The 16,750-nt window shown below is 34.0% G+C and overlaps 1 protein-coding gene across 2 annotated transcripts in view; it reads right to left on the bottom strand.

The window, feature by feature from the left end:
- LOC149419345 (extracellular serine/threonine protein CG31145) overlaps positions 1–16,750 on the bottom strand; it is a 303,213-nt gene that overhangs the window by 130,431 nt on the left and 156,032 nt on the right. For both annotated transcript variants that reach the window (XM_089638246.1, XM_089638245.1), the window contains exon 4: positions 2,138–2,854. In XM_089638246.1, coding sequence (XP_089494372.1) covers positions 2,138–2,349 — 212 coding nt within the window. In that variant the 5' untranslated portion in view covers positions 2,350–2,854. The remainder of the gene's footprint in view (positions 1–2,137; positions 2,855–16,750) is intronic.

Here is a 16,750-nt window from a genome sequence, read left to right as displayed (position 1 = left end):
TGATAATAGAGTGAAAGTGAATTTCATAAATCTCCACTGGTTAGAATTTAAGTCCACTAGACGCTTTTCCCCGCACTATCTCTTGTTTGTCCAATGTTGTGGGAAAGCAAATCACGTGATGTAATTGGCCAGGTCATTTTTTAATTGTTAAAAATTCACCGGAGACTATAATGACGTCCACATGTTTTATTGCAATCAAGCTCAGCAATCAATGGTTAAAGTCTATTTGGTGCATCCTACTTCACGGTGTGCACATTGTTATATGCACCGAAAAATACCTTGAAAGTCAGACTTAAATGCATTAAATTGAACTAACAAAGAAATTTAGATTAAAACTGCATAAAAAAATCAGCCGCAAGGATGCGAAAATATACTATAATGGTGATATTTAGATTTCAAAGAAAACAATTCTCAACTTCTAGCTGTCACTTAGAACAATAAAAACCAGAAGAATCTCGCATTGACCCCAAAATATTTTCATAAATACTCCTTTATCTTTAAATTGCAATTATTCTGCTTAAGATATTTTCATTGTCAAACAATGTTTTCTGTTTGAAATATTGTATTCAAAAGATTCCTCGCTGATATAATCTTTTTTTATCTTTACGCCATTCAAAGCTTTTTATCTCCGGACCCAGACAATTAGCCTCTTAGGGGACTTTTGTTTCGTGGAACAATATCTAACTTGCCATGTTTTTAAATGGTAACTGAAAATTTTGTCATTTCACACGAATGGCAAATAAAGATATTATAAGTATTTAATTTCATTTTGAAACAAAATGAATATTATTCGCGAATCGATCTTGGAACCTTCCGCTTAACCTAGCTTTACCCCTTTCCAAACTGCCATTTCAATCAATTGAACTAAAACTAAAACTATCTATGGCAAACTACCCATTTTACTTAGTAAATTTTTTTGACGTTTGTAGTATTTTATACATAGTCAAGAATTAATAATAATAAAGTTTTTTTACAGAATATGAGCAATTCATCAAATTCAAAGTTAATATTCAAATTCTGTGAAAGTTCTATTTAAGTTATGTTATTATTTCATCTTGAGCCGGTTGCTTCACAGTTATTTAATAATAATAAAATTTCAATCGGATTTTCACAAATCATAAATTCAATCTTGGAAATTTGACGATTTGTTAAAATTTTGTGAAATCACCGGTCCAAAACTTATTTTTTAATAAATTAAACTTAACGTAAAAAAATTAACGTTCTTTTGTCATTTATATGCAAAATTGAATTGTAAGTTATTACAATTTTTAATACTACCGTACGGAAGATTAGGTCTTAGTGAAATTAGCAGGACAAGAACGTTTCAGCGATAATCAATTTTATGCAAAATAACAGGTATTATTAATATATTTATTAATATTACGATGTTTATACGGCGATATGGAAGTAATTGTTTTTGATAGATAAGTAAGATAAACAATAGTTTATCTTCAATGTTTAGTGCATGATAACGCTTGGAGCTGCCAGACACAAAAATATTTCGTAATTAATAAATAAATTTTGAATATAATGAAAATATCAAATTAGACAATGAAAAATGTTATACAACCAAATATATATATATATATTTAATTTCTATCATGCAAATTTACAATTTGTCATTTTTTATCTTGCTGTCAAATAACTCTAATTATCTAATAAATCTTACGATATTAACAGACGGTAGATAATCTGAAATCTTAATACATTTACAACCACGTTGATACGCATACAGTTGTTATCAGAAAAACAAGATAAGCGAAGTGTCAAACTAGTGAATTAAGTGAATATTATATTAATTTTATGTATTTTTGTATAACTTCATGGTAAAAAAACATAAATAAACAAAAAACAGTAAATAAATTACTCTTATAGAGCGAGGTGTGAATTTCGAAAAGTTTAAGAAAATTTCATTATAGTTTTAATTTTAAAAAAATTATTATGCTGTTTGAGGTTAGGTTGCATTTAAAAAGAAACGAGATAGAATGTAGAGAAGTTATTATAAAATGTATAAATAAAATATGTTTTTATATTTGTGTGAATTGGTAAAAGTATATGAAAATAGTCAGTTCAGAGAAAATATAAATATTATTTGAGGTTAGGTTGGATTTATAGAGTAATGTGACAGTGGGGTTACCTTTGCGATCGTTGCAGGAACATCTTTCTGAATCCCATGTAAGCCGATCCTTTGGCCTCCTTGTTCTCGTCCTTGTAGCGCACCTTGCCGTGGCTGGGCACCAGGCGGTGTCCGCTGAAGCCATAGTCCATCTGCAGGTCTATGACCAGCAGCAAGGTAAACAGCACCATGGACACGGACAGGCCGAGGATGATTCGCTCCTTCAGCTTCATGGCGCGCCGCGGATTACAACTCACCGGCACACGTATCGATCTGCGACTGATCTGTCTCACATTAAAACAGTTGTTCGCAACGCCGTTATCGACGGCTCGATCGCGGTCGTCCGGCGGCGGTGAACACTTGGTCTTCAAGCGGCGCTGAGCGTCGGCGTCATGCCCAGGCTTCAGGGCCGGCGGGGCCTGTGGGGCCGCGGGGCGCGCGCCCGTCGGGGGGCTCCGGAGCGAGGCTCGGATGGCGGCGGCCGGCGGGGTGTACACGGGGTCGGACTCTGCTCGGCTGCAGGGACTCGCAACACATTGCAGGGCGGTCTGAGTCGTAGCCAGCTCCCCTCACCACCAACAACAACACTCACTACACTCTACACCAGCGACGCCATCGTCTTCAGCATTCTACCGACACTGACTGCTTATTTCCTAATGCTTATCACTGGGGTCACGTGGCGCGTGCTGATAGCGTCGGACTCCCTTATCGCCCCACTCGGCGCGCTATCTCCGGACTCTGCAACAAAAGAAGAAACGCTTAAGAACAGGGACACTAGGACATGCTTGCTCGCACTGAACACTAAATATCTAGAAGTGTCTGGGAAGAACAATGCTTAAACCAAAATATTGCAACTAATTAATTAAAAACTAAGAAATCTTAGAAAATTTAACGTTTTGAAATGTGTAAATATCTTTGGAATTATGTGAATGAGCCCGTTGTCCCACTGGGTCGACATAAACTCAAGACAATGTGCAGAAAAGCAAAGTTCGCTGCGGTTTGTGGGAAAACAGTGGGAATTTTCTGCGCAGGGTCTTCGGTTTATTTTGAGTTCTTACCTATATCCGACCTAGTGGGACGACGGCTTTAGATATGCTATACTTGCTATATGAGTTTTGGACACTGCAAATTTTAAGACGAATTTCACTCAAAGTAAGATAATATAGACTTAAGCCCAGAAACCAGACGTTATGCAAATCTTGCAATAAATAATTTTAATATAATTCTTATCTTTATTTATAGCCCATTCCACTTGAAGTGCTATGGCTTATGCGTGCCGGAAAATTTCTGCCATAGTTGTCGCCACCACTTGTTCAAGATACCACACGATAGAACAGATGTTCTAGAACAGCATAGCATGACAAGAGATATGGTGTTATCGAATGAAATCTCTGAAACAGTGGATGTACGCAGGAAGAAAAATTGGTATTTCTGATTTATTAAAATCCTGTTATCCTGCCGTTTCGTAATAAGCTTTTATTGCTTTCATAATAAATCCGAACACGTGTTCGTACTGCTGCATTTATCCTGTTATTATATAATGACGAAATTCGAAAATATAAGATTTTTATGAGCACGTTTTCCGAAATGGTCATAACACATTCGTGTTTTACTGATAGTATATTAGGAAATCTGTCAATTAATTTGTCAAAGGCCTGCAGACCCGTTTTTAACAGGAATACGAATAATTTGAAGAGATTTTTTTTCCGTGTGTAACTGTTCTTTGTGATCTTAAAAATGTTGTTGGGTAATTTTCTTCCAATATGTTAAGAAATTCAAAATAAGAAATCTTTACTGTAATTGGTTTAAATTACAATTTTTTTAAATGACCTTACTTCGTGCACATAGACGCGTCCACAAAACCCTTCTATTGGATATGTCTGTTCTGTGCTTGCTGATCTTTTGTTTTTGAGACAATGAGACGTCATTAAGATATTAGGCAAACAATGGGCAAACAGTCTCTGGGCACAATCACTTAAATACATTATTTCTCGCCGGGCTACCTACCCACCGTTCCTCCATTGAATATTCAACGTGTAATAATCATTCATTCATATTTACAAAATTCTCATTCAACACGGTTAGTTACTGAACAATAATTATTACAGTCGTTCGATTAAATCGTGTTCAAATCTAGCGATATTTCGTCAAATATTTCAGAACACGAACGTAAACAGTTAAAATGTATTTTTTTATCTCGATTAACTTTTGGGTTATTATGCCTTGTTGCGCCTCCTCCTTCTTTAGCAAATGTTTCAACAATGTTACAGTATCCAACATTAGGGCAGAAGTGTTAAGTGTTTGTTTATGGGTGTAGAAGTATTCTGCAAAAATAACTGCTAAAAATTCTTATTTGAGTTTGTCTTTACAGTTAATTAAAATAAATATTTTCAAACAGGTGAAACAACTTACAACTTTAAATTTGTAAATTAAATTAGGCGTACGAAGGTATGTAAAGTAAATTATTATAGTGTTTAATTTTGGGGTCACATGCCGAGTTGCGCTACCTCCTTCTTTAGCCGACGTTTTGGACACAGCAATGCTGTCAAACACGGCATAACACCCCAAAATTAATCACTATAATACTTTTGGCCGTGAAAATCTCAAATAATATTTTTTTTCATATAAATATAAGTGGGTACAGTGTTTTTTTATATAAATCACAAATCGGTACAAAATATATTTATAATCGCAATCTCACCAAAGAAGTAACTGCTTCTTGTGGTTAGGTGAGCGAGTTACACTAATTATAAGGAAAAAAAGAATAACATTATGCAATAAGTAATTATATATATAGTATGTAATAGAATCCTATTTATGTACACCTCAATATTTAGTATGTAACAGAATCCTATTTATGTACACCTACATATATAGATGATCCAGAAGTTTCAATTGTTCCTAGCATATAATAGGAACAATTGAAACTTCTGGATCATCTATATGTGTAGGTGTACATAAATAACATTCTTTTACATACTAAATATTGAGAAATTAAGAAAGAAATTAGAAACATCTAAAGTAGAGATGAATATAGACTGATAATAAATATAAAGAAAGGGAAAAACAAGCAGTAATTTATTTAATTATTCCTGACAACTATAACTTCAGTTTGATGATATCTTTTAATTTCTTTATTTTAATCAGAAAGTTGTTGAAATACTTTATTCCTAAATAGATATAGTTTTTTGCAATATTTTGTTATTAAATTTTGGTATTTTGGTATTTTGATGTTGTATTGATATCTTTTTGATAGGTGGGTTTCAAATTTTTTGATGATATTATCTTTGTATAATTGCATTTTTCTTGAATACTAATAATATCAGCAAAAAATCAAAGTATTGAAAAATCTATTGATAAAAGTTCATAAGTATTTATAATCGCACAGTATGTAGAGAGTTTTTTGATAAGAGAATATCGAAGCAAAAAATAGTTTATGGTCAACCTTACCCAGAGTCAGTGACGTGCGGAGCTCTTTTTCAAAAAAAATAAATAGTTTTACTTAACAACTTTCCTGTCCTGTTCAGGGTGGATCCGTGCAAAACGAACTCTAAGCAGAATTCTTGCCTGAACAGACTATGCAATAATTACAAAAGCGTATTATCCGAGGTGGATATTTTCAGTTGCGAACTTATCATATACAAGAGGTTCATAAAAGAATATTTCTCTGATGGGTTGTGAATAATGTTATGTCTCTATTGTTTATATTTCTGTTATGATTTGATTTATATCTACAACCTCTCTTCATGACTATAAATGTTTTGTTTTCTAAATTTTACGATTTATATAATCTTTTTTTTTTATATAAATTTTTGATTTCATATTCCTTTCTTACGAATTTAAATTACTTATCCCTTATTATACTGTCTCAGCAGAGGTAAAGTCACAAGGAGGAAATCCATAATTGGTTTTATTTTGGCTATATAATACTTATGTACAAATTAAAATAAATGTAAACTGTTGATATCCCAAAAAAAAAAAATAATAAATAAATAACAGAACTCGAATAGGACTTTCACAGAACTTTAATTTTTAATTTGATGACTTGTTCAAATTCTGTGAAACAACCCGTTCTAAGGGTCGAGGAGGAGGATTGAGCGTTTACTCAACTGAGTGACCAGTGACGATATGTGAGATTCTTTTTGATTGTTTGCATTTGAAAAAAATTCATCGGAGACCAATTTTTAAAATTAAATGAAAAAATGAAATTATTGATATTTTTTTATCTTAAGTGATAAACCTCGCTTATTAGTAGTTGGGTAATTGCTTCCAAAATTAGCCGGTACTGTTTTTCTCGTAATACGTCATTTTTAAGATCTCAAAATCATAGTGATTAACCAAAATATTATTAAGATAATACAAAAGTGGTAAGTTATAAATAGATATTCTGAATGTTGTTAAAGTTTCCCGAATTTATTCGGCAAAGAGGAAGATAAATTAACGAAATTGGCTTTGAAAATAGTATCCAAAAATTATTGTGCGCCACTGTTCAGCATTGAGAAAAACTAGGGCAAAATCTTAAAATACTTGTCTTGATAATAATGCATAGGAGCTATATTGTGATGCGATAACGAATAATCCCGATAAATGCGGTTCTTGTAAATTTTAATATATATTTATTTTTGTGTTCAAGACACATTTCGTTATTAATCTGACATTATTTGAAAATAGAGATAGTAATAATAATTTGGGGGGCGGGTACGGGTACCGCCTCCCGCGACCATTTGTTGGATAATCAACACCTCTGCAATAAGTCACCCCAAGTAGGTCGCTACGTTTGGTGACTTAGCACGGGTGCCTGGGTTCATGGGGTGAGGTTTGCCTATATCTTTACGGCGGATGCGTTTGCCCATCTACTGCGTAGCGGGCCGAATCGGGAGAGACTGGTAGGGGGAGAAATTTTGACCTCTTCGCCCAGACTATCTCAACCGGTTGCCTCGCACTGGAGTGAGAGGGATGGATGCATACGTCCATCACTCCTGCATATCTACCTACCCCTCATATATTTTTCCTTCCTAGAACTTCCCCTTATTCATTTCCATAAAAAACCGTCCATACAGCATCCCCAAAAATGACAAACACCCTGAGGGAATCATTTTCTTTTTAGTACCTACCCGTTTACAACGATAGGTTTCTTTGAACACAATTCATTTTGGTGAATTAATAATTGGTGACTTAGCAGGAGTCTCCGGGTTCATGGGGTGAGGTTTGTCCATGTCTTGGCGACAGATGCGTCTCCCCACTAACTGCGTGGCAGTATCGGGAGAGACTGGTTGACCTTATGACCTCTCCAGCAGGACTCTCAGAACATCGTCACTGCTGGACACACTGACCCCTAGATTCCTACCCAACCCCCATACATTTTTCCTTCTCAGAACTTCCTCCCCTTCCTTTCCTAAAAATAAACTCTCCACACAACATCACCAAAGATCATATAGGCCCTGAGGGGAATTATTTTCCTTGGGTGTTTCTGTATGAAGCTAATGTAATTGCAGATAAAAAAAGTATAACTAAAAATACATTGTACAGTGTACATTGGTTTATAAATTAGATAAGTAGGTACATATATGTAACAATATAAAATTTATGTATAAACAGTAGGTAATATGTAAAGAATATAAATGCATAGTTATAAGTTGAGGTTTCTCATAACTCACCTCACGATGCTAGCCTGTGTTGAGGCACCAATAAGTTGAGGTTTCTCATAACCCACCTCACTAGGCTAGCCTGTGTTGAGGCACCAATAAGTTGAGGTTTCTCATAACCCACCTCACTGGGCTAGCCTGTGTTGAGGCACCAATAAGTTGAGGTTTCTCATAACCCACCTCACTAGGCTAGCCTGTGTTGAGGCACCAATAAGTTTAGGTTTCTCATAACCCACCTCACTAGGCTAGCCTGTGTTGAGGCACCAATAAGTTGAGGTTTCTCATAACCCACCTCACTAGGCTAGCCTGTGTTGAGGCACCAACAAGTTGAGGTTTCTCATGACCTACCTCACTAGGCTAGCCTATGCTTAGGCACCAATACGTTGAGGTTTCTCATAACCTACCTCCCTAGGCTAGCATGTGTTGAGGCACCAACAAGTTGAGGTTTCTCATGACCCACCTCACTAGGCTAGCCTATGCTTAGGCACCAATAAGTTGAGGTTTCTCTTAACCCACCTCGCTAGGCTAGCCTGTGTTGAGGCACCAACAAGTTGAGGTTTCTCATGACCCACCTCACTAGGCTAGCCTGTGTTGAGGCACCAATAAGTTGAGGTTTCTCATAACCCACCTCACGATGCTAGCCTGTGTTGAGGCACCAATAAGTTGAGGTTTCTCATAACCCACCTCACTAGGCTAGCCTGTGTTGAGGCACCAATAAGTTGAGGTTTCTCATAACCCACCTCACTAGGCTAGCCTGTGTTGAGGCACCAACAAGTTGAGGTTTCTCATGACCTACCTCACTAGGCTAGCCTATGCTTAGGCACCAATACGTTGAGGTTTCTCATAACCTACCTCCCTAGGCTAGCATGTGTTGAGGCACCAACAAGTTGAGGTTTCTCATGACCCACCTCACTAGGCTAGCCTATGCTTAGGCACCAATAAGTTGAGGTTTCTCTTAACCCACCTCGCTAGGCTAGCCTGTGTTGAGGCACCAACAAGTTGAGGTTTCTCATGACCCACCTCACTAGGCTAGCCTGTGTTGAGGCACCAACAAGTTAAGGTTTCTCATAACCCACCTCACTATGCTGAGGCACCAATAAGTAGAGGTTTGAAAAATTTTGTAAATTTTTTTTTTTATCTGGAAGAATGTTGAAATTATATTTGTTTCAGGATAACGAAAGTTTCGTTGGCCAAAAGTAGTAGGTATGAGTTACAGGAAAGTCGGGAGCGGTATAGAATATTGGCATCTAACATTATTTATCTTAAATTAAAAATATTATTTGCTTTTAAATTAAAAATATTATAGAACGCATATCTGTATAACATTATTTATGTCGTTACTATGCTTTTGATTTGTCAGATTAGAATTACAGTAGAAAGTACATTATGCGGACAGGATGATTTGGTAATTACAGTTTAACAAATGTAGTATTGCATGGCAATGTTGAATATTATTGGTTTTTATTAGCAAACACCAAAAAAAAATTCGAGGGTGGTTGAACATTGAGGTGCCTAAATAGTGTAGGTTTTTACGAATTCGCAACACACCCAATAGATAAACATCACTATTTAAACCCTGAGGTATAGAAGTGCTCCATACAAATGGGATAGGTTTACGTTTGAAAAATTTAGATTTAGAAACTCTGGAATTAAAAGAATTGCATAAATAAATAACACCAATTTACTGAATAAACAATCAGTCTTGTATCAAATAGCCATATTTTAAACATATTCCCATCCCCACCGCCGAATTGTTCCCCTCTCTCTTGCCTACCTCCTCCTCGCCACCCACAAAGTTGATATTCTCTCTCCCTATTCTATCTTACCTTTAAATACACTGTTATTTTGCTATTGATTTACTATGTTTTAACCTAACCAATAATAATATATACAATAGAATTAAAAACAAAAGATTTTTTTTCGAATTATTATTATCAAAAATATTATTTATTAAAGCTATAATATTTATTCAGTGCACCTACCAATTTCAATCAAAAACATCTATTATTGTGATATGTATGTCGGATTACAAGTAAATATATTCATGTCCTAGTAGGTAACTTTATTATTGATTTTAAATAACAACCTGGCCGGTCCTGTGCTGGCGCAATCGAAGCAGTCCGCTCCGGGCGCCGACTTGCCAAGGCGCCAAGGAACACATAATGACACCAAATAAAGTGCTAGGCACCGTTTGGTTCAGAGCAGGCCCTGTTAACAACCTTGACAACTAAACGTTCAAATATATATATATTTTTAGGGGCCCGCGTATATTTAATATTTTTCCGGGAAACTCCCTTCTCACTTTCAACACATCAACAAAAAGCAGTAACTTTATTAATTCAATATTTCATATTTTTACTCATATGAGTACTCAAGATAAGTGATTTGTCCGCTCTGTAATTGTATTTTATAACTCCTAGACCAAATTTAATAGATACTTTTCATGTATTTAGTTGGGTAGATAATTATTTAAATATATATATTCCACTAGTTTCTTCTGCCATTTTATATTCATTGTTGTGACAATATCATAAGTTAACTAAAATTTAAGAAAAAATATTTAAATGTTAGTATTTTTAAAGTTATGTAAAACATAATTAGATAAGAAACCTATTAAATATAAAAAAAATTATATAAAAACTTTTCTATTAAATATAGAATTTTGTTTTAATATTCTCCTGACGAAGGAAGGGTGCTTCCGAAATCGGTAGAGTACAATTAAAATTAAAGTGGTCTAAAAAAATGTATATCTTTTATTGTAAATTATGACGAGCCACAAAGTAAATGCTTATTACAAATATGTAATACATAATTAGATTTTACGCAAAAGTTACAACGATATTTTCAATATGAAAAGCGTTCATAGAAATAATAACAAATTTTACTGAAATAACAGTTTTGATATATTTACAACAGATGTCAGTAATAACTAATAACAAGGAAAATACAATGTTAGATTGGAGTTGAGTCTTAGATGGAAATTAATGTTACATCAAAAATATCTAATTTTTGGCATACGAAGAAAATTTTGTAATTTTTTTCGATACAATTTATTATGTTTAAAGGATTAAGAAAAAATGTTCTTTTTAGTGGGTTTTTAAACATAATTTGTGAAGAAGAACTATCACATACTTATTACTAGAGGGTATATCAACTATACTAGTAGTAACAGGGCTACCTTTTAAAGGTAGCTTCATTGATGCTAAATATGTCGATATCCGAATGATTCAGATCAATTGGTTGATTGGCAAGTTATACCTATAGGCTGGGAGAACATTCTATGGTCGGTCAGATAGAGCCAAGGGTATTTAGCCATACACCCTCATGTAGAGAATTCTCAGAAATTTATTCCGAACTCTCTTCAACAAGAGGGAATATTTTTACTGGTGTGGACTCCAAATTGCCGACCCACTTTCAGGTCCACTATCCACTAAGAAATTGAATAAAAAACCATAGTATTATTGAAGAGCCAGGCTTACTGACATACTAAATACGACTATATTATTAAAGAGCCAGGCTTACTGACATACTAACTACCACCATATTATTGAAGAGCCATACTTGCTGACATACTGACTACCTCTATATCATTGAAGAGCTAGGCTTACTGACATACTAACTGCGACTATATCATTGAAGAGCTAGGCTTACTGACATACTAACTGCGACTGTGTCATTGAAGAGCTAGGCTTACTGACATACTAACTACGTCTATATCATTGAAAAGCTAGGCTTACTGACATACTAACTACGTCTATATCATTGAAAAGCTAGGCTTACTGACATACTAACTACGTCTATATCATTGAAGAGCTAGGCTTACTGACATACTAACTACGTCTATATCATTGAAGAGCTAGGCTTACTGACATACTAACTGCAACTATATTATTGAAGAGCTAGGCTTACTGGCACATCAATAATATAGTCTATATAACTTAAAGACCCCTAGACTAGTAGCGTCTGTATCCACTACTATAGGTATATAAATAACATCGAAAGGTTAATATTTCACCGGTAGAGTCAGCGTGAAACGCTTCATTTAAAAGGATATATTTACTTCCTTACAATTGAATTATGTCTTATTTCATTGTAAGAGGGAGCTATTGAAATTTTATCCATGCGAAATCAATCTTTATGACAAAATTGATAGAAGTATGACATACCACATTATGTGAAATTGAAAGGAGACCAGATCTGACATGAGAATAGATTCCGCAGTTGATTTATTTATTAACCCTTCAGTAATTTAATGACGTATTTACGTATTTCAAATGCGCTATACACATGTTATTTTTTTAAATTTTCCGTAAAAACAAATACTGTTTTAGAAACATGATACAATCATCTTTCCGGTGTATGCATTTAAAATAAACATTACTTTTTTTTAAACAAACCTATCAATTCATTCGTTAAAGACCTGTAATCCCGTTTTGAACCGGATCACCAATAATTAGAAGAGATTCTTAATAAATTAGCAATACCCATTTTTCTCCATTTACGATGTTGCGCGCGTTAATAACTTAGGTCCTGTATTTCAATATAATAATTAGATTAGTATTTCTTTTTATATTTTTACATTTTACCAGAATTACCACATATTTCGTCAAAATGTTGAGATGCGTTCGAGCTGCGAGTCAAAATAATGATGGAGGCATTGATGGTTGTATTAAGTCAATGTATGGGGGTCATTATTTGTTAGCACGTGCCGGACCCGACCTAACTGACCTATGACTGGCATGAACAAAACTGGTCAAAAGAACTTTATAGGCCTCCATGAAAAAATCGTTTCAACTCCAATAACTATCTGATGTTAATGACTTCTAATGTTTAGCATAATTTAATAGTTTGCAGATATAGAAGATAAGCAGATATGAACATGAACTTGAACTTGAAGATATTTGTGGAAAACTTTGGCATTATGCCAGAGGGAGCCTTCTCGTGCATTAATGTTACATCATCATTTGGAAACCAAGGTTCCCATATTAAAAAAAATAAACGAAACTAAACACAGCTCTAATTAAATTCTCAGGCCTCTGCCATTTTTTGATATACGTCGGAGTATTTCCGCTTTGTAATAAAATTCCACTAAGTGGAATATTTCTGAACGGATCACTAAGATCAAACTTCATTTGAAAGGTGATAGAATACGCACTAAATTTATGTTAATATAAATAAAAATATTAATTATTAAAATTTTAAATGGCTCACTGTTTTCGATAACTAAAACTACATATAATGAAAAAAATTAAACTCTCGCATTTTATGAGACAAATGTATTACATAATTTACTGTCACCTCATTTTTTGTCATTTCATATAAAAATAATGAAAGAAATTTTTTTTTTCAAATTGCGTTCGAAACCTTTGGTTTCACAAAGGTATTTTCATTTTAATTATTCTGTGGTTAACTTTTATGTTTAAATATAGAACATGGTGTTTTATCTTTCTTACACCGGTTAAATCATATTTCTCACCATGTCAATAAGGGATATACAACAATTTCTACGAGACCATATAGAGTTGTTCTTAAAAACGAACAAATAGCCTTAAGGGTTAAATAAATGTAGTTAGATGAACAAATTACAAAACAGGGTAAAAATTACCCCATAAGATGAAAAACATGTGAATTGGTGGTTAATAATCTGCATACGTCCGTAGTTTTAACCGACTTTTAAAAATAGGGATATTATAAAGAAATTAGCTCTCTAAAAAAATATACATCGTTGCACCTACTACTGATATTTGGCTCTTTTGTCTAATGAGGATAAACCGGCCACTGTCGTAAGCATCGCATGTTTTGCAGAAACGTCCCATTAATTAAATTTTGCCAATATTTTGATTCACAATGTGGACTTAATAAATCTTTCGATAAATTTTCAAATAAAAATAACGTTTAGCTTCAACTTAATTTCTCGATGTAATCGTAAAATTTCAATTAAAGTCTTGATTCTGAAATGTTGTACCTTTTCAGTCTATGGTTAGAGTATCTTCCACGCCGAAACGAGACGACGAGTTAAATAAATGTATGAAATATCCAAAAATAATTTTATGACCATTCCAGCTAATAAAAACACAGCCCCATATCTCCATAGATAAGGACCTTAAGCTCTGCAGTATTGGTGTATCACTCAAATCCTAAAATTACACTTTTTTTCAATCTGAATACCACAACAAAGGTCCCAATAAGGAAGTTGAGTAAAAAATATTTAGACGTTTGAAAAGTATTTTTGTTATTTGTTTTTGAGGTGTTATGCCGTGTTGCGCTAACTCCTTCTTTAGCCAACGTTTCGGACAGCATTGCAGTGTCCATCATCAGGGCAGATGTGTTATTTGATATGATTTTTATAATAACACATCTGCCCTGATGATGGACACTGCAAATGCTGTCGGAAACGTTGGCTAAAGAAGGAGTTAGCGCAACACGGCATAACACCCCAAAAACAAATAACAAAAATACTTTTGGCCGTGAAAATCTTAAGTCATTTTTGAAAAATATGTTCATGTAGACCAAAAAACAGCGATTCTGAATATACACATTTTAATCTCTATTTTTTTACTCTTCAAAAGTGATTTAAAAGGTATATTCTACAAACTCTCCCATGATTGGTGGAACGAAATCTGACGTCCAATGTACTCCGTGTTAAGTTTGTACTTACAATGTAATAACTAATAACTAAACATCTCTGGGCACCTCTTTCTGTTACATGACGTACTTTGAGAATAAACGGGAAAGGTTGACATACAGTGTGAGTTGTGTATTTTGTATTTGTATGATGTGAGGTTCTGTGATGATTTTTGTGGTTGTGTTTTTAGTTATATCGATGGTTCTGTCTGTGATCTTCATATGTGTCTATTAATACACACAATTATTATAAAACATGTCAATATATTGTCATTTTATGCAACGATATGTCAGAGAATAGATCACATCTACATTTTTTGGGTAAAAACTTCTCGGAACATCGATAAATTGCATCGTAACGCTTGTATTTTTTAGACATCGGTAAGAATAATAATTAGCATTATCTACTGAAATTTTAAAAGGTTTTGTTAAATTTGAAGCGTTAATATTGAAGCTCAACACAACTCAAATGACAGCGCGACCGTGACTAAAATCACCTTCTCCCAAAATTAACGTTTTTGTAAAAATTAATTGTAATATTAAGAACGTAAAAAATAGTAATTTTGTTTTGGCGCGAATTTCAAATTCTGACGTTCAAAATAATGAAATTATCACATTAAGAAAAGAAAAAATACCCTTAATTTATTTATATGGTTAACATTGAAAAAAATATTGGAATTCCTAAATGAAGAGTAAAGAAATCTCAATACAAAATTCCTACCCAGAACTACTCACGGTAGATGTACAGAGTACAGATGACGTCACGGCGTTATGATCGTTTTGGCGGGCTTAAAAAATGAATACTTGGCGAATATGTATTTAAGAAGTAATTGTTAAAAGAACCCGTTGACAAACTGATATCAATCAGTTTAACGGGACTTAATTGTAAAAAATGTATTTTTGAAAGTTAATAAATAAATAAAAAAATAAAAATAAATAAATAAAAATTATTAAAAACTATAAAAATTTTGAATAAAAAACTATATGTTTGACATATAGTTAATATAGATGGTATATATATTTTTTAAATGTACTCAAAATTCTTATTTCACGTAGCCAATGACTATGGCACCCCCAATTTGGGTATGTGTGTAAGACTGAAGAAAATGGGAGGCGAAAGAGGTAGGAATAGAACGGTTAAGAATTGCCATGAACATAATATTGATCTCAACATAAAGCATTGATTTCTCCACAACGCTACAATCAAACGAGGAATTATAAAAGTAATCAATTATTAACCAAATATGTGTCAATGGCTGCTTTGATTACAGCCGAATTATCCGCTCCCGTGTCTGTGGGCGTATTACTACAAGTAAACACCAACTCGCGTTAAAGTTCTCTATGATTAAAATAACAAAACGAACATTAGATTATTTTGCTTTGTCCTGGCAAATAGGTTATCTAATTTATTATGTAATGATGTAAAGGCCGGACATCCGTCAAAACCATTTTATTTTTCTAATCAAATGAACAGCATTATAAACTCGAGCAATTTCCAGTAATTTGGATGTCAAATATTTGTCAAAGCTTTGGTTAAATAAAGTATTGCGTTACGATCAAACAACAAACATTATATTACGCGTCAGAAAATAAAAATATTAATTGGTTCGGCGAAGTGGACAATAAACGTAATTTACTTGGTAGACAATTATATGACACTATTGGACCCCGCAAGTCTTTGTCTCACTACTGTATACCACAATTTTACAGTTAAAAACTACATTGCATAGACTTTAATTCGAGGTCGTATCTCATTCCCCTGCAGAGATATTACGTTAAGTATTCTCCTGGAGTCCCCGACTTCTCCTACCATCCAAACCACTCTCTAAACACTCCTGGCACTAATAAGAACAAACTTAGAAATTTTCAGCGATATCGGTCGACTACTTTTCGAGTTTTGCGAATACATATACGCAGGCTGAATTTTAATATATTAAGATTGACGAGAAGAGTTTTAGACGATGCAAATGATGGAGGGCGCAGTATCTGAAAACAGTAGACATTAACATGATGTCGTCAAGGTGTATGGAGTTCTGATACCAGCCCTAATAAATAGCAATTAGCAGTTGAATTATAAAGACGAAATTTAAAAAAAAAGTATTCACACAACATTCCAATGTAAAAGATTACCCCAGCATCGCACAATTGAGAGAACCACATCTTATTTCTAATTTTCTAAATGTTCGTGAAAATGCTCTAGGTACCTCTGTTTAGTGACCAGATCTGAAAAGCCAGTTACTTACATCCCAGCTTCCCACTTCGGGTCTTGACAATAGAAATAATGGAATCATAAAATAGATTAAGTCAGAACTCATTGTGTCTTTCTATGAATAACAGTGAAATCTATATTATTGTCTCATGTGTT

This window comes from Hesperophylax consimilis, chromosome 12 (assembly GCF_061612785.1).
Source record: "Hesperophylax consimilis isolate HC1 chromosome 12, BYU_Hcon_1.0, whole genome shotgun sequence".
Taxonomy (NCBI): domain Eukaryota; kingdom Metazoa; phylum Arthropoda; class Insecta; order Trichoptera; family Limnephilidae; genus Hesperophylax; species Hesperophylax consimilis.
Note: the sequence above shows the minus strand (reverse complement) of the source record. Positions and strands in the feature narration are given on the sequence as shown.